This window comes from Rhinolophus hipposideros (genome assembly GCF_964194185.1).
Source record: "Rhinolophus hipposideros genome assembly, chromosome: 11".
NCBI lineage: Eukaryota > Metazoa > Chordata > Mammalia > Chiroptera > Rhinolophidae > Rhinolophus > Rhinolophus hipposideros.
This window is the reverse complement of record NC_138057.1, coordinates 32,754,485-32,777,720: the sequence shown is the minus strand read 5'-3', so window position 1 is coordinate 32,777,720 and position 23,236 is coordinate 32,754,485. Positions and strand designations below refer to the sequence as shown.

Below are 23,236 nucleotides of genomic sequence, written 5' to 3'. Positions count from 1 at the left end.
AACTTTATGCCAGGTTGTCGTTGCATTGTTGCCTTTGTTCATTGTAGTTTTTGTCATATAAAATGTTTTCACTTATGCAGTTGATTATATCAATATATTCTTTGTAACTTTTGGATTTTACATCATGCTTCACCTCTGTAAGAGAATAATAATAAAATACGTTTTTCTATCCAAGTGAAATTAATTTTTATGTAAGCAGTAATATATGGAACCAATCTAATTTTATTTTCTAAATAATTATCCAGTTGTCCCAAACACCGTTTAGTGATAATCCATTATTTCTCTACTGACAGGCAATGCCACCCTTATCATACACTATATTTCCATATGCATTTGGCCTATTTATGGCCTTCAGTTTATCATTGATCTATTCTGGTCTATTCAATTGCCTAGACAATTCTGTTTTAATATTATAATTTTATAATATGTTTGAATAATTGGTAGGGTTATTTCTGTCCCACCTCTCTCCATTATGTTTCTTTTTACAAAGTTTTCTTCGGTCTTCTCGCATGTTTACTTATATAAACAGCTTTTCTTGTAAAAGAAAAAAAACTCACTGGTACTTTGATCGAGATCATGTTGAAATATGTAAAGTTAATTTAGGGAAAGCAAACATGTTTGATATCAATATTTGTTTTTCAATTATTCAAGCTTCTTTTCATGTTTAGAAACTTTAAAAAGTTTTATTACGCAGTTGAATCTTACACATATATTGTTAGTTTATTGCCTGGTATATTTTGAATTTATTACATAAATGAGATCTTGGCTTTTATTATATTTTCTAACTACTGTTGTTTGCATCTAGAGAAGCTATTGATTTCTTTGTATGTTAATCTTGTACTCAGTTAGTTTAGTACGTTCTCTTATTATTTGATAAGATCATTTGATTCTCTACGATTTCTATCAGGTATACAATCATATTATCTGTAACTTCTGATCTCGTTACCTCCCTTCTATTTTTATATTTCATTTCCTTCTCTTGTTTAACTGCATCTTCGCTATAATTTTGAAAACATAATTTCTTTTTTTTACCAGGCAGATGGGAAAGTTACTAAAATGTATAGTAAGTAAATTTCAAATAAATGTGTAAAATTATTTCTAAAGGTCGGAAGTTAGATTACAAACTCCTAGCCCATGAAATTTATGGACATCAACAGTTATAATCAAACATAATAACTAGATTTTATTATTAAGAAACCAGATAATTTTGTGACTACTAAACACAACTGCCCTTATACATGCTGAGAAAGTGGTAATCAAATTACATGCTTTTGGGGCGTGTTGTGATAAACCTGGGAACACAGAAAAATTCCCTTTGATTTGAGAATTGGACATAAACATTGTGTTGTATTTCCCCACGTCAAATTAGAAGACATGGGCTAATGGAAGAGGCAGTATTAAAATTTTATGAGTCTGATATTGACTCAGATGTAACTCCTAGACTACAGTGTATTTCCATTTCCCACCAATACATTTCATATTTTATCTGGATTACCTGGTCTCCACGAGTGGAATATTAATGATTCTTTTTGCTCAAAATTTACAGTAGTTTCAAAGTAGGAAACTACTTTGAAATTTGATTTATACATGCAAGGGTCAAGCCAAAGTTATACAAGAGGTCACCTGGAACATAGATTACCTCCATATTTATAAGTAGAATGTGCAAACATCATTAAACTTTTCCTAATCTAGATTTCACATGAAATAGAATCTAGCCATTTCTGATATGCCATAACATCCCTGTGTTCTGAAATGTTGTTTCAGTAAGAAATAGCTGAAAATTAAAACAATTCATTATATTTTGCTTTGGAAATTCAAGGGAACCCATCAGGTATGTTCAGGAGAAGTTGAAGGCCCCTGTCATTCTGTTTGTCTTAACCTTCTAGTTTATCAAGATTTCTAGGAGTGGAATGTCTTCTAGCCTTAACCGTAAGATTACTGCCTCTAGATCTTATCAACTTAAGGCTGGAGCAGTGCGGAACTGACTGACAGCTGAATGGAATAGAGATGAAGTGATTGAGACTACGAGTCACTCAAAGTCCCACTTTATTAAGTGCTTCGAAAATGAGGTCCCACAATCTTCAGTCAATTTAGGATTAAGTGCATGAAGCAGAAGATTCATGGTACTCTCTCTGAGGAGTTCCGTTTGGGGATTCGGGTTGGCCTAGGGAAACCGGAACACAGGAAAACAGAAAATGCTACGATCATAATGGACACACAAGTACATGTTTCTGCCAAAATATGTGGAGCAGTATTTTTGTTTTATCATTGAGACTAACTAAAAAAGACTAAGAAAATTATTAGTCTTAGAATAAGAGTCCAGCCACTTAAGACAATAGTTTAGTGGTTACCAGAGGATAAGGGGGAAAGAGGATGGTAGATGAGGGTAAAGGGGAACAAATATATGGTGATGGAAGAAGAACTCACTCTGGGTGGTGAACACTCAATGGGATTTATAGATGATGTAATACAGAATTGTACACCTGAAATCTATGTAACTTTACTAACAATTGTCACCCCAATAAACTTTAATTAAAAAAAGAATAATAGTCTTAGAATAGAAATTAAATCTTAATATATAAAATATAACTGATTTATGCATAATTTATGCACACTTCTAAATTTAAAAAAAATTTCTTTTTAGCATATCTTTATGCATGATAATTAAACAGAAGTTTTCATCTCCTGTTACTATATTGGTTTTCTATCTCTACATAGCTATAACCAATAATCCAACATTATTTTAACTTTTTTTTCCCTTTGGTAAGATACATGGGTAGTTCAGCTCCTTCTAATATAGTCATTTCCCATAAACATAAGGAAGCCCTTCAACTACTAATATGAAAAAAAATGTCTGAGACATATTGCTAGGTGAAAAGAAAAAGCAAGATGCAGTAGTTTTGTTATCATTTGTATTAAAAGAAATGGTAATGAGAGAGAGAGAGAGAGAGAGAGAGAGAGAGACATTCTGCTTGTATACTCACAGAATATCTCTAGAATGATACTCAAAAGAACCTGCTAATAGTGGTTGCCTCTAAGGAAAAGAACTGAAAAACAGGGGTGACAGTAAGACTGCATTATGTCATTTCTTATATCTTTTGAATTGTGCAACATAAGAATATATAACTAACTCATATCAATAAATAACAATTTTAAAATAAAACACGGTCATTGGTACCACTCCAGCAAAGGAATAAGAAGGCAAAATCATTTTCTGGGGTGCTAGACATATTCATTTTCTTAGCAAAAATCATTCCCTTATACCAAACCCATAAATAAGTAAACCAAAAATTAAGAAATAAAAGCACAGATTTTTAAGTTTCTATATATTGTATAAGCCAGGCCAAACTTTTACTTATAGAGAAGCAGATGGACATTCAAATTTTCCTCCAAGTAACTGAAATAAATTACAATATTTTACATTAATCAAAAGAGGGAGAGATATGACAATTTTAGTTTCAACCCATTTTCCTTGTGCCCCTTAATGGGATCTAATTTTAGTAAAAGTCACTTAACATATATAATTACTAAACATATATACAGAAAGATGTAAAAATTAGCTTTCATATTACAGTCTCAATTGATTAATGTAATCTTATTTAGCTAACAAGATAGAAAAACCGTTGTAAATAACCATCTAATTATAAGAACACAAATGTTACTTTATGGAGGAGTGAGTAAATAAACCTTCTTAAAGCAAATTGCTAATTATTGTATAGTGTGGTATAAGATAAATTATGTTGTAATGAGCACAAAAATATCACTAACTGCAATCATAAATTTTTGATATTCGAATGTAAATTGTGTCCAGGTTTCAAAAACCTAAAATTTTGTAAATGATATGGTTATACAGAAAAATAATGAAGAAAAATAAATTAGTGTTTCAATTGAATAACAACACATAAGGAAACATGGCGATGCAATTAGAAGGAAGATCAAAGCATAGTAAGTTCAGAATAATGACTGTAGCCCAATCTTCTAACATTAATGTCCATGTGCTACTGAAATATTAACAATAATTAGATCCCTAGAATTAATTTAATGAAATGTAAAACATTTATTTAAGTAGTAACTTAACTGAACTCATAGACAGTGAGGTTCCAAAGAAACATTAATATTTTTGAAAATTCTTACTTAAAACTATTAGCAAGAAATGCTTTTTAAATGTGTGTATATATATTAATATATGTAAACACATACACATGTATATATTATACACACAGACTCCATTGACCAAATAAATGACTACAGTAAGTAAAAGGAGAATAGTATTTTAACCGATACTATTGGTAGTTTGTACCATAATTTATTCATCAAATAAAATTTATCAACATCATAATCTTTTGAAAAATTCTGACATTTCTAGGTAGCTTGAAAACTGACAGTATTTTCAATGTGTAAGCAAAAATGAAGTACTAAAACATGTTTATGTAAAATATTTTTTCATTAAAGTTATAAAATGAAAGTAAATCACAGGCTCAAATAAAAATTCTCCATTAATGATTTGAAGATTCTTCTTGTATGAGAAGATCTTTTCTACTGAATATTATACTAGGTAAGAAAATATTTCAAGTGCTAATCATTTTTTAAAAAATTATTTTTTTAGTATTGGCTTCAATTTTAAATCATTATCTTTCTTCATAGGTATATTTTGAGAAACTGGTTTGCACACTGGAGTAAACTTTCTTTGTGGAAGGAAATGATTCCTAATCAATTCAAATGAAAGTATTTCTGTACAGGCAAAGGTCAAATGTAAGACAGAGTCAAGGCAATTATTCTGAGAATCAGAGCAGTAAACCTTGCTGCTCAGCAACTGAATAAAGGTGTTAGGTTTCTGTTATTTCCAAATACTCAAACTTAAGTAGTTTTTCATGAACTGAATTGGCTAAACACTTCACTTATTACAGGCTCTTAAGAAACGGCCCAACTGACTATGTTCCCAGTCAGGAATCCTGGCCCCAGTATATGCTACTCCTACACAGTCAGTTGCCATCACCCCCACATACTACTGGTGGTAGAAGGACCACTAAACCACCAGAACTGAACTTACTTAGCACAGTTGGGCGCCATGCTTGGAAAGAAATGACCTGAGTCTTGACAACAAGTTGTTCAAGATTGTAGTCATACATAGTCTTTGTATGGTTCTACATTGAATGATAAATATATGTGAAAATAAGCAAATTCCCTTTAGTGACATGGTACCTACCGGGAGTCTAAACAACCAAAAAGCTACAAATTTTCTAACGTTTGGCAGAAGGAGGATGGTAGGGAATCTTAAATAGGTTTCATGGCACTGAAACGTTAACTTTACTACAGTAACAGATGTGAAATTGTAAACAGAATTACCACCTCACTGTGAATAAAGCAGATGAAGATCTCAAGCAGAATTGAGAGGGGGATTTAAATTGAACATAAATTTTGGTAATAAATACAAAGTAACACAATAAACACTAGCAGATGTATATTTAAATAATATACATCTATCATATGCCACTATCATATGTGCTTTGATGAAGGTACCTTATGATTGTTCCATGCAAATGTTATCTTTTTATTTAACTTTTACACTTCTTTTGCTAAAAAGGAAATTTTCTTATAAAAAAACAAAAAAAACATTAACAAAACCTTAAATATTAATGCTTTTCATAAAGTATAAATTAATATGTACAATTGATACTATGAATAGGTGGGGTTGTCTTATAGCTTCCTACTATTCACAGTCATTATACTTCAAGTTATTTTAAGTGTTAGTTTAATTTGCCAATTAATATAATAGAAATCAAGCATCAGATTTGTGTAATGGATAACTTGAGTAATGCTACTTTTCATACTCTATATGGAAAAAAATCAAACTACAAAATTTACCCTGTTAATGTTTGCACCTGTATTTACTTGACCTGGAATAAGTAATTTAATTAACTGAGTGACAGCAGTAACAAATTCAGTAAGCCCATACCCAGTTGATAAAGATGTTTAACAGGTAGTCAGAAATCAGGGAGGTCAGTGGAAATGTCTGGAGAAGGTAAAGTACGAAAGGGATAGGGAATGGAGGGATGGTATGCTGTCACGGGAGAGAGGGTGAATGAAACAAAAATGGGAAAAGACTCTTTGTCCCCAATTTTTCAGTTTTTCAAAGACCTTTATAAGTGGCAATGAATTCCCTTTCCAAAGAAAATGGCTTTCTGGATAGCCTTTCTCAAGAGCAATATAAAGTACTGGCACCTATTCTACCTCTTTTCCTTTTATGCTAAAGATACAGTTATTTTCACATCTAGGACATTTTACGATTGTTTTGTAAATATGATTTTAAAGCTGGGAGAAAATTAGGAAACCATTTAATCTAAGTACAACTTTATATTATTGATAGGGAACTGTGGGTCAGAGAGGCTATGACTTGGTTTCTAATCTATAAAAATCTACTAGTGTGACTAAAAGGTTCAGACATGCTGTACTTAGTGTTATGAAAAGCAAGAGACAAATATACATAAGAAATGCTCTGAAAACACAAAGAAAAAGTTACAGAAAAGGAACTCTCCACTCAGAACTGCTAGTGACCTGTTCTGATGTTAGTAAGAAATAGTGCACTGAAAGTAAGGGGCTTCAAAGAATGGATAAGAGAAAACGCACTAAATGATGCAAGTGTAAACACACGTAATCATTACAAACAGAAAAGTATGTACAAAGTACTTACCATATATGCTCTATCTTGAAAATCCACAAAATGAAAAATGTAAAGCTTCTCGTATTATTTTTTACCAAATTTGTTTCTAACTCAATTTCATTATAAGAACAAACTATATGGTAAGATGATGAAAAATGGGTGTGTGCACTTAATCCGAATCCCCAGCCTCCTTTTACATAAAACACGTAGAAAATCAATTCCATTGCTTTTTAGTTACGTAGTTCTAAATGATCACTCATTTATATGTTCAACTGAGGTGAAAATAGAAAGCTCAGGTTACAGAGTTTGATGACATTGAATTCTACACAGCTTTCTATTTCTACGACATCATTTCAATACATTAAAACATCTTGTGTCAAAATAAATGTATTTATTAAATTTTAAAAATTTGAAAACTAAAATATGTATTCTGAAGATACTCTTTGCTCATAGCTATGATCAAAGCTAATATAAATATTTTTCGTTGGAATTACCCAGATCAGTGCTTCCCAAAGTGTCTCTTTGGTAGAATGCACAATGGCTTTACATATGACACATGGGAAAACATTTTTTATTTTACTTTTTAAGAATGGATTTAACATACATTAGAAACATTACATGTTTTCTATTTCAAAATGATTCAACTAAAAATTATATATTAAGTAAATAATAGTATAGGTGGTATGTGAATATGGCCAAACTTGAATGTCTAAAGTTTGGGAAATGTTGCCCTACATAAAGCAACTTCTTTGGCAATGAGCTAGCATACATGTTACTGGTGAAAATTCCAAACTAAATTATATTTTACTCTCTATGATACTTCTTGGTTTTTATCTCATAAAAAGCCAGTGTAAATCAGCGTAATATAAAAGCAATTTCTTTCAGTAGAAATTTAAAGTATTTTACTAAATATCACTGCAGAAAGCCTATGAGTGAGAATCGCTTCTCTGACTTGCCACTACTAAGAACTTCCAAATTCACACAATCGCGGGTGTGAATCAGTAACATATACTATTCATACTGCATTCCAGATAATACCACAATACTTAAATGCAACACTTTCTTGTCCCAGCCCGTGTGTGCTGTTTTTCCCCCAATATTGGAAAATGTACAATAGTGGCTACCCAACAAGCTAAATCAAACAAATAAAAACTCAAATACTTACTGTTGCTGGGGAGGCCCGAGTGGTGTGTGTCACTGTGTGACCAGAATTCTCCATTGAATTGCCGATCAGATAGGTTCCTCCCGAGCTACTGATGAGTTGTCCTCCCGTGACGCCCATTTGAATCCCACCAGTGCCCACCATACTGTGGGATGAGACCACGGTAGTCACCTGTGCAGAACTCCCTTGAGTATCAAAGTAATTCCCTCCAGTGTTTTGGCTGTACATCTGCGTTTCTGTGTAAGGATAAGTTGTTGTTCGGCTTTAGAAGAAGAAGAAGAAAGAAATTTACTAGCTTATTTATATCACCTTATCTAATTTTTTCTAGTGTGAATTTGTGTTCAGAATACATCGGGTAAGCCTTTGGAACGTGCCGAGTTTTGTATTTTGTATGAAACTTCATTCCCAGAAGTATTAGGCTTTACTTTCCAACTAGAAGGTACATTCCTTTAACAAGTTCCTCAACGCTTCTCTGTATTTGAAAGCTTTTGCCCTCTACTGGTACCTACCTCCAGCATATAAATACTCAGTTCTCTTCCCTCCAAAAAATCTTGTTGAGAGACTTCTTCAGTTCCTTATAGAACTTCTTGCAAATTCTAGTTTCAGAAAAGCTGAGGTCTGGAATGACTGGGGGCTGATAAGTCAACTCCTCACACTACTTCACATTCCTGGGTGACTTGCAATAAACCTCCATGACTAAGGAAGCTTGCGTGGATCTCTTTCTTGACACCAGAAGGATCTTGAGTAAACATTTACTAACCTTGGACACTAAATCCCTATCCATACCTCTTTCTTCTTTTACAGTTAAGCTTCACCATGATGACCATGCCACCTCACCGTGCTCTCACTTTCCACTTCCCAACAACTGCAGTACAGCTTCTACCCTTAGCCTTTCATTGAAATTGCTTTTAATAAGGTCACTTGCAACCAAATCTAAATACCAAGATAATAAGGCTGCTGTCAGTCCTTATCTTTTTTGACCTATTTGCAGTATAACCTTGTTGATCACACCATGTTGCCCTTTCCCTCCTTTTTCTGTTCTGATTAAGCTTGTTTGATTGATTGATTTTTCATTTTCAACTGAGTGTAATGTATTTTAACACGAATTTAGTTTTTATTTTGAATTAATTATATGCTCACAAGAAGTTGCAAAAATAGTAGAGATGTATAAAATGATTTTATTAAAAATTCAAATATCAAATTAAAATTCCCAGTTCTTTTGTTATTCTCTTCAACCAGCATATCAGAGCTAGCCACTACTGACAATTTGGCGTGCATATTTTCATATATTTTCTATGTATATACAAGATTTCTCTGTCTTAATCTCTCCTATTCTACATTTCTTTTCTACTGTTTTCTACATTTCTTTTCCACTTTTCTACTTTTTTTTTTTTACCATTACCTTTCAAGGACATTTTGGAAGCTCCGTTTTTCTGGCACTTTAAATATTGATATTTTCTGAGATTTCAATGTTTAGCTCTTATTTTTCCTCATTTTATTCAGACCACATACATTTACCATAAACTATATGACCATATAGATACTCATGGTAAACAACCTTGTATATAAGTTGATTATCTCCACTCTCTTTACTTTCTAGTTATACTTGAAGAATTTTAAATCTGGGTTTCTAATAGCCACCCGGTTATCTCTACTAGGAAACCCTGTGGCATATGGGAAGTCCCATATGTAAAATTTAACGTTCAACTGAAAAAAAAAGCTCTCTCTCTTGCTGTTTTTCATATATTCCCCCTCTCAGCAGAGAGCAGCACCACCATCAGCTTTGGAAATTATTGCTGACTCTTTCCTCACTTACACTTACATCAATCACTAAGTCCTACTAATTTCACCTTCTAAATAATTCTACAGTTCTCCGTCCCATTCACATACTTACTGTATTCATTCATAATACTCTCCATCACTACTACCTTCTAATTGGCTTTCCTTCCTCTAATCAGGCTCTCTTCCAGTCTATCTTCAACTGGCTGCCAGGGGAATTTTTCTAAAATGCAAATATGAAAATAAAACTTTTCTAAAAAAAACCTTTCTATGATTCCCTCTTGTCTTCAGAAGGAATTCAAAACCCTTGACTGATCTTACAAGAACCAACAGGGCGGAGCCTAAGTAATCTCCGAACGTGGTAGTAGCAGTAATTTCCTCCAATGCTTTCTTCACTCGCACCACACTGACCTTTTTGGCTGATCCCCCAAAGTGCCATTTTCTCTTGCCTTCTTGCTTTCTTGCATATGGTTTCTTCTGCCTGAAAGGCCTTCAAGTTTTTCTGTAACTCCCTTCTTTGTCTTCATCTTTTGTAAACTCTCAGCTCAGGCATCACTTTATCTCAGAATTATTTCTCTGCACAACCTGGCCTCTGCAGCCACTCCTCACAGGGCTGTTCTGTTTTGTTCCCTGTACTTTCCTAACACCCTGAGCATACCTGAAATATAACTCTCAAGATACTAAGTGTTAATTTCTTCATGTCTTCTATTCCCATTAAATTGTTTTATTCCCATTTGTACCCTCAACACTCAACACAGTTGCTGGTGTACTGTGGGCACACTAGTCAACATATAAAAATATGATCTGACATAATAGCCAGTTTTATACATTTCTGAAACATAAATCCTTTTTGTTTTGTTAAAAGATGAGAAATTATGCTACACTAGTCAAAGACTAGTCTGTATCATTTAAAACAAGTCATTTTAACTCATTAAAATTGCACTTGTAATATAATTTATTATGTAAATTTTAGTAAAATAATAGTGGGTGATGATAGAAACAACTCCACAGAGAATTTTTAGAGAGAAAAATGCCATTTAAAATACATATACAATTTTTCTCCTCATTGCTGTATTTCCCAATGGGAAATCTAATTTATATATTTCTTTTTTTACACATTTATTTGACAAAATAAAAGTCACGCTGATTTCAAATTTAGGTAAAAAGAGAAATGAGGTCATTTTAATCTATATCCACTGACTATAACAGTGACCCTCTTTGTGCTTAAAATAACACAATACGATATTAATATTTAAGTACAGCCAAATAAGGTATACAGATAGCTATAGCTAATAAATACTTTGACAGATGCAAGACACGATACCAGCCTTCATTTTCGTAGTCCTAGCAAAATGTTTATGCATGCCCCCTAATAATAAGTTGATTTCACAACTACAATGTACAATAATAACTAATGATAGCGAATACACTGCCCATTTACTACTATGCACCAGGCACTATTCTATGTGCATGAGATATTAACGCATTTAATCTTTATTCCCTCTCCATGTGATAGGTACTATTATAATTCCTGTTTCACAGACAATGTGAATAGGTTAAATAGCTTTGTCCAGAGTGCACAGCTGGTAAAACAATGGATTTGGAATCTGCACCGAACCCGTGCTCGCAACCATCCTGTCACATAAAAAGGACTTAACTTTATTCGTGAATGACGGTTGGGGAATAGCCCTAACAGGTGGTACAGGAGTCATGTGAACTTTCTGTTGCTGTTTGGGATTTCCTTATACCTTAGTTCACTGTTTACTGGCCTCACACTACTCTCCTGTCTTACCCAGAATGGGACCTGCAGATGAACCTGTGGTGAGTGACACAGAAAGAGACAGAAAAGGCAGGACTATTTCAAAGGATGCATACCATCATACACCTGGGATTTATAAGTTCTATGACCATGGAAGTGGTTATTATAGTACAAGAGAAACATTTCAAGGAGTGAAAATCACTCCATCTTTTGGGCATGCCTCCTTTATACGAGTATAATTAGTTCTCAGTGAACATTAGTAATGCAAACAAATGCATCACAGAATATCTATATCTATAGCCCTCAAGTCAGTATGAAAATAAGGCAGTAAAATGCAACCTGCTTTGATTTTAATACTCCCCTTAAGTTGGAGATGATTCATGAACTAGAAAATGAGCAAAGAATAAGAGAAGGGTAAACGTCACTAAAGAGTATGTCTAATCCATAAACTATCCTAATTATTGAATCATGACCCATGGGACCAAGGAGAAGGCTTGCCTACTGTATAAAAATGCACTGGGGTAAAGCTTGGCAATTTCTAGGAGGGGGAAAAAACAATTTTATTAGGAAATGGCACGCTGTGAAATGTTTCTGAATTTGTGACAAAAATGGTACACTTTCCTTAGAAATAGAGGAGATTTTAAACATTGAATTGGGTAATAGAGGCAGACCATAATATTCTTAGCCATTGCTCTTTTAACGTACGAAGATAAGCATTAACCTATTCCTTCTGAAGCCAGAGCCAGAGTTATGCGCAGATAACTCCAAAAGGTCTTTTCTATGTCTAAATGCTCTAAGCTCCTGAATAAATGCTGAAGAATTTATGTTTAAAAACAAAAAAAAAGAAGCACCAAGAGCAAAAACAAGCAGTTCTTTCTTAAGTAGCAAAAATAATGACCCTTTAATTCTTATGCCTCAGATTAGTTTATCTTTCATATTGTAAAATGAATACATATGACTTATTACTTGCACACTATTTTCCTCAGAAATTTCCAAAATATATGTTTTAGAAAATAACTCAATATTTGGTATATCAGATTGAAAGCAACTATTTCTAGACAGTACATTCCTGAAACAGCTCAATTCCCAAGCAATTCTGTGCACATTTGAAAGATGCTGCTGTGTTCCTTTTGTTTGTTCTTCATTGATTGCCACAGATTGTTATGAAAATAATGTCATATTATTTCTACAGCAGAAAATAAACCTTTCTATTGTTCTGCATATGTACCCAGTAATGAATGTAAGCACGTAGATATGTGCATACTTGCTGACAGAAGCTTCTTCATACCAGACTCTAGTTTAAGGTTCTACGTAAATGTCAGGACTCTGATCCATTGAATTCAGAAAATTACTGCTGTTTGCTTCCCATCATACCTTAGCATATATCTTGGATAAACATGACTGAATATTCCCTGCTTGCTTGTTTAGTAGGATAATTATGTCACTTTACCTCAGCTATAATCAATTTTTCCGTTTTCTTTAACTATCCACAATTCCACATATATAATATCTCTACATTATGTGTTTTGTATTTCACCCTGGATGTATTTCACCCAGGTCTTGAATATTCTCCCACCAATAAGCTAGTCAATGATAAAATCAAGCAATTGCATGAAAATGGCAAATTATGGAAATAAAATATCTTACAAATTTTATACCATAAAATTTATTAAGATAGAATATAGTAACGTTGGTCATTATAATAGCTTACATTTGTACAATGTTTTATTGTTTTCAGGCTAATTTATAGTCATTCCTTTAACAAATATTTACTGAGCATTTATTCTGGCACCTAGAATAAAAGGAACACAACAAACATAACGTCTACCATCATAGGGCTACATAACATAAGCAATAGATGGTCAAAAACAAGAAGGGAAACGAGAAATTTTCTTTAGTCTATAACAGAGAAAAATATTAGAATATTTTAATAGAATATAAATAGAATATTAAAGTATAATAAATGGAAGGGTCATACTAGATACGTTAGTCAAGAATGGTATCCCTAAAGAAGAGATATTAAGGTTGAAACTAAATGATGAAAAGCAGTCAGCTCTATGGAATACAAGAAGAAAAAATAGATCAGGAAGAGAGTACAGTATGTACAAAACTCACAACACAAGAGAGATCCTAGTATTTAGAAAAAAATTAGAAGTCTAGAATGTAGGATGGCTGGCTATATCGAATGAGAAGGACATTAGAAAGAAATGAGGTTTAAAAGGGAGGTAAAAACTAAATATTCAAGTAGCATTATTGTTCTAAAAAAATCCCAGTTCCTTAACCTTTACTTGATGTCTCGTTTCTCAACTCCCTAATCATCTTCTTCCCTCCTCTCCAAGTACCTCCTGTTCTTCTCCAGTTGTCAGTGTCACAATATGTGCTGTGTACTGTCCAAAATGTCATTGATACATAATTGATTAATTGCTAGTCTCATCCCCAAAGTTCCTGATTCGGTAGCACCAGGCTAGGGACCAAAAGAGGGCATTTCTAACAAGTTCTCAGGTGATGCTAATACTCCTGGTCTAACAGACCTCCAGAACCAGGGTACTGGAGGATACTGAAAATGGGAAGCCCAACTTTCACAGCTATGAAGAAAAAAAGGGTGTTTCACAACTATTAGTTATTTCAGTCTATTTTACTTTTTTAAAACATCAAAGTCTACTCATGTAAAGGAGTTTTATATTCTGGGGCATCTATCCATGACAGCATGGCTTTAATAGTTTTTGAAGAATACCAAAAGGGTACCCTAAATAAGTACACGTACAGGTCATTTGCCCTGATAACAGAAGTCAGGAAATTGGATATGAGCTTAAATCCACTTTGGGAGATATGGATCAAAATGATTTTGACCCAGAGTAACTGTTCAAAATTTGCAATTAAGAAAAATTGAGCTGGATCACATGATAGCTCTATTTTTAATGTTTTTGAGGAATCTCCATATCGTTTTCCCTAATGGTAAACCAATTTACATTCCCACCAGTAGTGCACAAGGGTCCCTTTTTCTCCACATCCTCACCATACTTATCTCTTCTCTTGTCTTTTTGATAATAGACATCAGAACTGGTGGGAGGTGATATCTCATTGTGGTTTTGATTTGCATTTCCTTGATGATTCGGATGTTGAGCATATTTTCATGTATCTGTTAGCCACCTGTATGTCTCCTTTGAAAAATGTCCATTGAAGCCCTTTGCCCATTTTAAAATCAGATTATTTGCTTTTTTTGCTATTGAGTTGTGTGAATTATTTATATATTTTGGATATTAACTCTTATCAGATATACGATTTGCAAATATTTTCCCCCATTCCATAGGTTGTCTTTTCATTTTGTTGATGGTTTCTATCGTTATGCACAAGCTTTTTAGTGTGATGTACCCCCTTTTGTATATTTTTGCTTCTGTTGCCTATGCTTTTGCTGTCATATGAAGAAAAAAAAATCATTGCTGAGACCAATGTCAAGGAGCTTATCACCTATGTTTTCATCCAGGAGTCTTACAATTTCAGGTCTTATATTGAAATCTTTACTCTATTTTGAGTTAATTCTTGGTGAGTGGTGTGAGACAGGGGTCCAATTTCACTGTTTTGTATGTGAATAGCCAGTTTACCCAACACCATTTACTGAAGAGACTAATCTTTTCCCCTTTGTGTATTCCTGGTACCTTTGTCAAATATTAGTTTACCGTGTATATGTGAGCTTATTTCTGGGCTCCCTATTCTGTTCCACTGGTCCATGTATCTGTTTTAGAACTACCATATAATCTAGCAATCCAACTTCTGGGTATATACCTGAAGGTAATGAAATCAGTATCTCAAAAAGATATATTCATCCCCATGTTCATTGCAGCATTATTGACAACAGCCAAGACATAGAAACATCCTATATATCCATCAAAAGATGACTGGATAAAGAAAATGTGGCATATATGTGTGTACACACACACACACACACACACACACACACACAATGAAATGTTGGTCAGCCATTTGCAACAACATGGCTGAATCTTGAGGGCATTACGCTAAGTGAAATAAGTCAGACAGAGAAAAACAAGTACTGTATGATCTCACTTATGTGTTGCAAATAAAAAAATCAAACTCATAGAAACAGAGTAGAATGGTGGTTGCCAGGGGCTGGTGGTGGGAGAAATGAGGGAATGTTGGCAAAGGGTACAACCCTTCAGGTATAAGGCAAATCAGTTCTGGGGATCTAATGTACAGCATAGTGATTATAGTTAATAGTACTGTACTGTATACTTGAAAAAAAAAGAAAAAAAAGAAAAACCGAGCAACCATATACATTATTATTTTTTTTTTTTTTGGTCTTAAGCCCAAAAAGTTTTTGTACAAAAATAAAAAAAACAACAAAAAAAAACCAAATGTGGAATCAATACTATGGTTATCAGCATCTCATTTTAGTTCCATTCATTTTTCCCTGTGTATTTAAAACTACCAAGTAGCCTGCTCCTGTCTCACCTCTCATTAAATGCTATTTTTTATTTAATTCATTCAACAAATATACATGGAGCACCTATCATGTGCAATTGTTCTAGGTATGAGAGAGAGAATGGGAACACACAAACAAGGTACCTGCCTCCATGAATTGTACATTCTAGTGGGGGAAAGACATGTTAGATAAGTGAAAAACAGTCATAAGAATAACACATAGTCACAAGTATTGTAGAAGAAATGTGGTCTCTGTTAGACAATTGAAGGGAAACGTACACAGAGCTTAGGCCGTAGAAAAACTATTTGGCCAATAATCTGACTGAGGAGGACCCAGTAAGTTATGAAGGAAACAGAAGAATATAGTCAGAAGAGACAAAAGAAGATAGTGACTCAAGTATAGATTAGTTGGCTGGTTGACTGTTAGAGATTAAGAAAATTTAATCTAGAAGAATGTCTGTTATATTTAACCATGGAAGATCACCAATGACCATCATAGAGCCAATTCATTATAATGTGAAGAAGAACTTGGAAGAGGCTGAAGAACTATAAAGAGGAAGAGAGAAATCAGGCCCTTGTTAGAGATGGATATACTGTCCAGTGGGACTGGCAAAAATGGATGAAAGCAGCTATAGCCTGTATGTACGTTACTGAGGCCAAACACGGTATGAAGTCCAGATAAACAGGTGGCCCCGTGCCCAAGTCAAACACACTGCTGACCAAAAAGCAGTTTGGGGCCTTGGAGCATTCGCGGGGAGGTGAGACTCCGCTAGTCTGAGACTCCTTTTGAGGGCCAGACTAAGATTTGTTGGTACTGTCCTCTCTAGAACATTCTGGTTATTGTTAAGCCCAGACTTCATGAATCAGCCTTAGACTGTATATAGCGAGAAGGTTATACTTACATTCTAAAAGACTTTAGTCTCCATGAGACACAATATCGTGATTTCAAGCCTTTTCAAATATACACCACCTTCCCCCCAACAAAGATTTCTCACTCTAGTTTCCAAACCTGTGTTCAAGGAGAAATTTGTATCACGTTTTACTTTTGTAGTTAGCTTTATAAGAGTAACTATGCTAAAAGTGAATATACTTTTTCAGACAATACAAGACCTGGTTATTAAGTAATGCTTTCAACTATTAATCCCCATTTTCCAGATTAGGAAATCTAGGTGCAAGTATTATTATTTGCCGGAGACTCTACTGTAGTCAGTGGGAGAAATACACACCCACTGATAGGTGAACATGGGTCTCTGAGGTTCATTTAAAAAAATTAATAACACAATGTGGTTCTAAACCTAAAGAAGCATACATGGATTCTTTAATTTCCTCCTTTCTTAAAAAACAGGGGGAGGAAAAAGGAGGAGAAAAATTAGGAGAAAAACTAAGTGTCTAAACTCTCCTAAGTGTATCTTGTAGAACTATTCTGAATGTCAAGGTACAGGTTATAAAAATATCACAGAAGAAAACTGCCATTAATATTCATCATTTAATTCTACTAATGGAATATAATAAAAATATAGATAGGGCAGTCAAAGAACAGCTTTTTTCCCTTAAAAGCTATTTAACTAAAACATCTGATGTTAAATATGGACTTTTCTATATATTTTATGAATATCCAAAGAATATTCTGTAGTCACAAAATAAAACCATAAAAATATAACACAAGATTTAAAAAAAAAATGAAAAGAGATTCATATGAATGACAAAAGGCTCTTAAAGAGTCATCAACCATAAAAAAGTCACTAGTTTATTATCTATCTACAATAATATATATATAATAATGCAATAGTATAACGTACAAAATTTACTATTAATAAAAAATTTTTTTGTAACTGGCCAACCCTTCTCCCCAACTGCCCAAATAAATCAGAATCAGAAGACCATCGTCTGCAGATCACTGTAAAGCACCATGCATTAAGGATCAGAAAATCTGAACTCAAGACACTAACTAGTCGGTCATATTATTGCACTGCTCATATTATAAGTAATTTTTCTCAATTACGTGTCTATAAAGTCGAAGGATTGGAATAAATGATCTTCATGAACGTCTTAATTCTGACATTCTGAGAAGCCATATTTGTAAGTCTTCAATATTTGGAGAGATGGAAATCATTATGTGATTAATGAAATGGCCCCTCTAATTGTACAGACATTGGTGCTCTTTTCCACAAAAAGGCAGTTCTCTCTAAGAGCTTCCCAAGTAACTAGCCATTTACTTCTTAAAAGAGCTCTACATGACAAACCAGACCCTACCCCAATTTGAATGTGCATATCAGTAGAAGCATAAATGAAAATAGCATCCTTTCCCTCTCAATTACAGAAATTCCGTAAGACCATTTCTTCTAAGCAGAGAGCATTTTAATAAGAAAGCATGATTTTACCTGCAAATCCTGAAATTCACTATTTCACTAAAAGAGGAAAAATGAACTTGAAGAGTATCACCTTTAAGGTTCCTTATTAATACTTTTCAAAGTGTATAGAAAAAATAATTGGATGGCTTCAGAAAATGCACTAACTATATGATCTTCAAGCACTGACTACTTTAAAAACAGGAGTCCTATACACATGCTTATGAATTTTGAAAAATCTATTCAATGTCACTATATTAAATAATGTACCACCTCTCAAAGTATGCCATTTGATGTTATTAGATATTATTCAGATAAAAGTTTTCTCTGGTTTAGTTTTTAAAACACTATGTTGCTTTCCTAGGACTACTCAGAGGCTCTAAAAGCCTAATAATAGGAATTTAACGTCCTCAAAAGAAGTATCTTTATGCAGTATTTCCCTGCTTATGTACCATAGAACTCTTTTAGATACTAACATTTTGTGAAACACAGTTTGATAAATTCTGTATTGGGGTTGATGAGAAATCTTTAATCCAAACAAAAAGAAGGCTTTCTACTGGTCAAGTCTTATATAAGTTATCCATACAATGAACACTTGGGCATTTTAAAACCTTGATCATCTCTCAACAGTAGATAAGCTTCAAAGAGTAGTTGATTCCAAAAAAAAAAAAAAATCATTTAAGATTAAATAAAATTTAGGATTTCTTAATTTGGCCATGATATAACATGATGTCTTTATTTCTATCTTGACTAACATGACTGAGTTAGTGGGGGAGGAGGGAGAAAAATTTTTTCTTAGTTACATCAAGAAATTTCAATTGGATCGGACTCTCTATGATATGAAATGTTTCTCAGCTGGTTTAATTGTAGTATTCGAAATGATGAGAGATCATAAATTGAAAGAATCTGCAGGAATGAATAAGGCTATGAACCAAACCTTGAAAAGAGTCTTCTTGGAAAAACTATTGCAAGAAAATATACCAATGGTGCAGTCGGGATGACTAGAATGGCGATGATAAAATAAACAGGAGCAAGTGAATTAAGTTACCTCTCCCTTGAGTAAAGAGCTATTCTATTCCACCTTGCAGCACTGGAAAGCAGTCTCAATTGTTCATTTAAATATATGCCCACACACGCATTCACACTGTTAAGCCTATCATGCTGGCAATGAACGTCCATATGCAGAGCAAGAACCAGGTAAACACTTTCCTATCAACAAACTGTAATGATTACACATTTTCCTAAGTGATGACACATCTCTATGAGGGCTATTATCATCTCTTGAGTGAGACCCCGTGCTTTATGGCTACTCAGCACGGGCATGCTGGTGACAGGCATCAGTGAACCAGTACTTACTAAGCAGGTACAGGCTGTAAGGACATATATTGGGTCTTGAAAGTTCATGATAAAAATTGGTGTCCCTATCTTCTGGGTGTATCATCAGCATAAAGCATTTATCACACAGAAGTGGGAATCTGTGATCCAGGTCAGGGCTAGAACACTAGCTAGCTATTAATTCAGTGCAGTGGGATAGAAGAATATGGAATACCTTTTCCTAACACCCATGGAAGTGTATCAAATAAAAAGAGCATAAAAAAACTTAAAATGAACATTAGAGACAAAAATTGTACATAGTCAAATGTCAGTACTACAAAATTAAAGAAAAATTGGAATGGCTTATGCTGAAAAAATTTATTCTGGTTACATTTGAGAAAAAAATTCATAGTTCTCCAGCTACAAAAATGTTGAGGATAACTTATGGCAACACAGTGTTTCTTTAGTGAATCTGAAAATGATGCTACAGAATCTTTAGTCAAAAATTACACTTGATAGTAATGAAAGGTTTTTAAAGATGCATCATCTTTCCCTTGACCAAGGGTACACATTTATTGTATTATTGGTGGGAGCTGAGACACAATCTGGGCCAATACAGACCAGATCAAAGCTAATTGGACTTTGTGGAAAATGAACTCATGACCTAGTCCTCCTCATTAGTCATGATCTAACCAACTGAACTAATGGGCCATAGAAAGCACAGGTTGGCACGAGATATTTACTTTTAATCATTTCTGCACTTAAATGGGCCATATAATTTTAAAGGCTCAATTTTAGAGATGCTGTTTTCCTCAGGTTTTGTGAACGGATTGATTCACTGGTCACACATTTGTCCATTATGTGGAAGACCCTAAGATCAGTGGCGGGGTAGTTTAAAAATGCACAAGGCAATAACACAGAATTTAGAGTCATGAATAGGAAAGAAAAAAATATTTTACAAAATGTAAGTATAGCACATAACGTTATAGCAATAACTAATGTTTATCGAGTGTTTACTGTTTCCCTGATGTTACACAAAACACTTTTGATAAGCTAACTATATTCATTTCATAAGTGAAAAAGCAGGTTCTATAACTTTAACAAAGTCACACACTAGTAATCTCTCCATCCTACCTTAATTAATGATAAATGGCTGTGCTAGATACTGTAGAGTTAAGTCTCTCAACACCCATTCCAACTGCCCTTTTCCCTTGCCGCCTTGTAGCATACAGACTTGAAAGCTACAAAGTCACATTCCCAGATTCCTGGGCAGCTAACGATTATCAGGTAACACAGTTATGGCCAATGAGATGAAAGCAAAATGGAGCTGGAGGTTTCTGGGAAAGCTTCTGCATATATACCAGGGGTGCCAGCAAAATGTATACACATTTTAGGAGATGTTAACACTTCAGTCAGCATTGCTCAAGCAGTAGTTCACTGTAATCAGGAGTGTCTGGACACTTTGAGCACCTCTTGTAATTATCGAAATCAAACGTGACTTGTATTCATCTTTTGTTATCGGTATATATTGAGTATTACAATTTTAATATAGTTTTTTCCTTTCTTAAAATGTGTATACATATACATATATATGTATATATACATATATATACATATATATATACATATATATATATATATATATATAAAATCAGAATATATGCTCCAAACAGCAAGAAGAGGAAAGCTGAAAAAATAGTTTTTTTTTATAAAAATTAAAAAGAAATTATTATTAGTTAATAATCTTTGATATTTAAAATACACATCAAATGTCCACATTAACAATAGGATCCTCAATATTCAACAGTGCTTTGGAAGCCAGGCTTCTGTAAGGACCAGACAGGAAGGCTCCTGTGTATAATAACAGACAAAAGATGTCAGGCACCACACACATGGAAGGATCCTGAGCTAATGGCACTGCCACAGTGTACTTGTCTCATGGCCGAAAGACAATGCACTTAATTTCAGACTTTTTTTGTACTTGAATTTCAAATAGTTTATTTATACAGAACAGTCATTTTAGGACACTTACTCCTACTAGTCCAGTGTTGCAAAAATGAGGTAATCACATTTCAAATATATGTTTTCCTCTTTCAAAAATGCATTAAAAAAATTTCTGGAAACATTCCCCTTTGAACTATGCAAGAGACAACTGAAATGTTCCCTAAACTAATCAAGATTTTCCACATATATTTTATTATACTTGGATTTTGTGTGTATATATATTCATACACACATGTACATGGATTTTGTGTGTATATGTTCATACACACATACACAATTATACACAAAAGATCGATATATATTCATATAGACACATAAAGACCAATGACACACCAGTTCTTCTTCTACATTGTGCAAATCACTAGCACCGTTTGTGGCAAATACAAAATAAGCCTTGTTGGAGAAAACTCTTATAAGCTGCCATACAGCAGAGGGAGCATGGCTGGACTGGATGCACCATGGAAACTCCCCAATAGAAGATCTCTGGCTTTGGGAGGGAGAATTGAAGAAGACTCCCACATACAAACTTACATTGCTCCGTTGGTATAGACAGTATCGCTTCCTTCCACGTACTGCACCTGAGCTGGATAGACATGTTGTACCTGTTGCACAGTCTGCACCTGCTGTACCTGCAAAACAAACAGGAGGACCTTGGTGAGTGGTAGATATGAAAGAATACACAGCGTTAGATTTACCTCAAACATTTCTCTAAGGTATTGATAAATGTGAGAGTGGCTTATGAGGAGACCCTTAACTTCCTCAAGATGAATGCATGTTGGGTCCAAGTAAACTATAGCAATTACGCTGAATAAATTCTATAACATTTCTGTGGGTATATATGTATATACATGCTTCAGATGTTTAGGCTGAAAAGTCTGAAAGCTCCTCACTTATACTGATGATTTATGAAATCCTCTTCCTCTGGTTTATGACAGCTAAATTTATTTTTAATTAAAAAATTCATGATGGAAAATTTCAAACACTCATACGTAGAATAAATACTATAATACACCTCATAGATTCATCATCCAAGATAAATAATTGTCACCAGACCTTCCCTTTCAACCCCTTACAGGATTATTTAAAAGCAAGTACAGAGATTATATCATTTCACTGGTAAATATTTCACTTTGTTTCTAAGAGATAAGAACTATTTTTAACATGAACACAATATTAATATCACATATAAAATATTAACAATTCCTTAATGTCATCTAAAACCCAGTCATTTTTGAAAGTTCTCTGATTATTCCAAAGGTGTTTTTACAATTGGTTTATTCAAATCAGGATCCAAACAATGTCTATATATTACATTTGGGTGATATTTCCATATTCGCTTTTAATCTCTAACAGTTTCCCAATCTTTTTATTTCTTAACTATTACTTATTGAAGAAACTAGATCATTTATCTTGTAGAATTTCTGGAATTCTAGATTTGGCTGATAGCATTCCTGATATGTCTTTTAATAAGTTCTTCTATCTCTTGTATGTCCTATGAACTGAAGTTAGATCAGGGGCCCAGGACAGGTTCAACTTTTGAAAAACTGTGTACTTCCTATTGCATCATATCAGTTGCCATGTAACAACTGGTTGTCCCTCTTTCTGCAATGATATATATAATAAGTGGGGTCAGGTGCTGTCAGCTGGACCAGTTACTACAATGTTCCCTATCCATCTTATATCTGAGATATTAGTAGCCAATGATGACCATTTTCTAGAGACAGTATTTCGATTAATAAAGGTTGCAAACTTGGATAAACTAATTCTGT

At 33.8% G+C, this 23,236-nt stretch overlaps 1 protein-coding gene across 7 annotated transcripts in view; it reads right to left on the bottom strand.

Moving 5' to 3' along the window:
* RFX3 (regulatory factor X3) overlaps nt 1–23,236 on the bottom strand; it is a 266,691-nt gene that overhangs the window by 90,598 nt on the left and 152,857 nt on the right. For all 7 annotated transcript variants that reach the window (XR_013994520.1, XM_081067309.1, XM_081067311.1 and 4 more), the window contains 2 exons: nt 21,999–22,096; nt 7,827–8,085 (listed from right to left, as the gene is read on the bottom strand). Coding sequence is in view for 6 of the 7 variants with exons in the window: in XM_081067309.1 (XP_080923435.1) it covers nt 7,827–8,085; nt 21,999–22,096 (357 nt within the window). In the remaining variant the exon portion in view is untranslated. The remainder of the gene's footprint in view (nt 1–7,826; nt 8,086–21,998; nt 22,097–23,236) is intronic.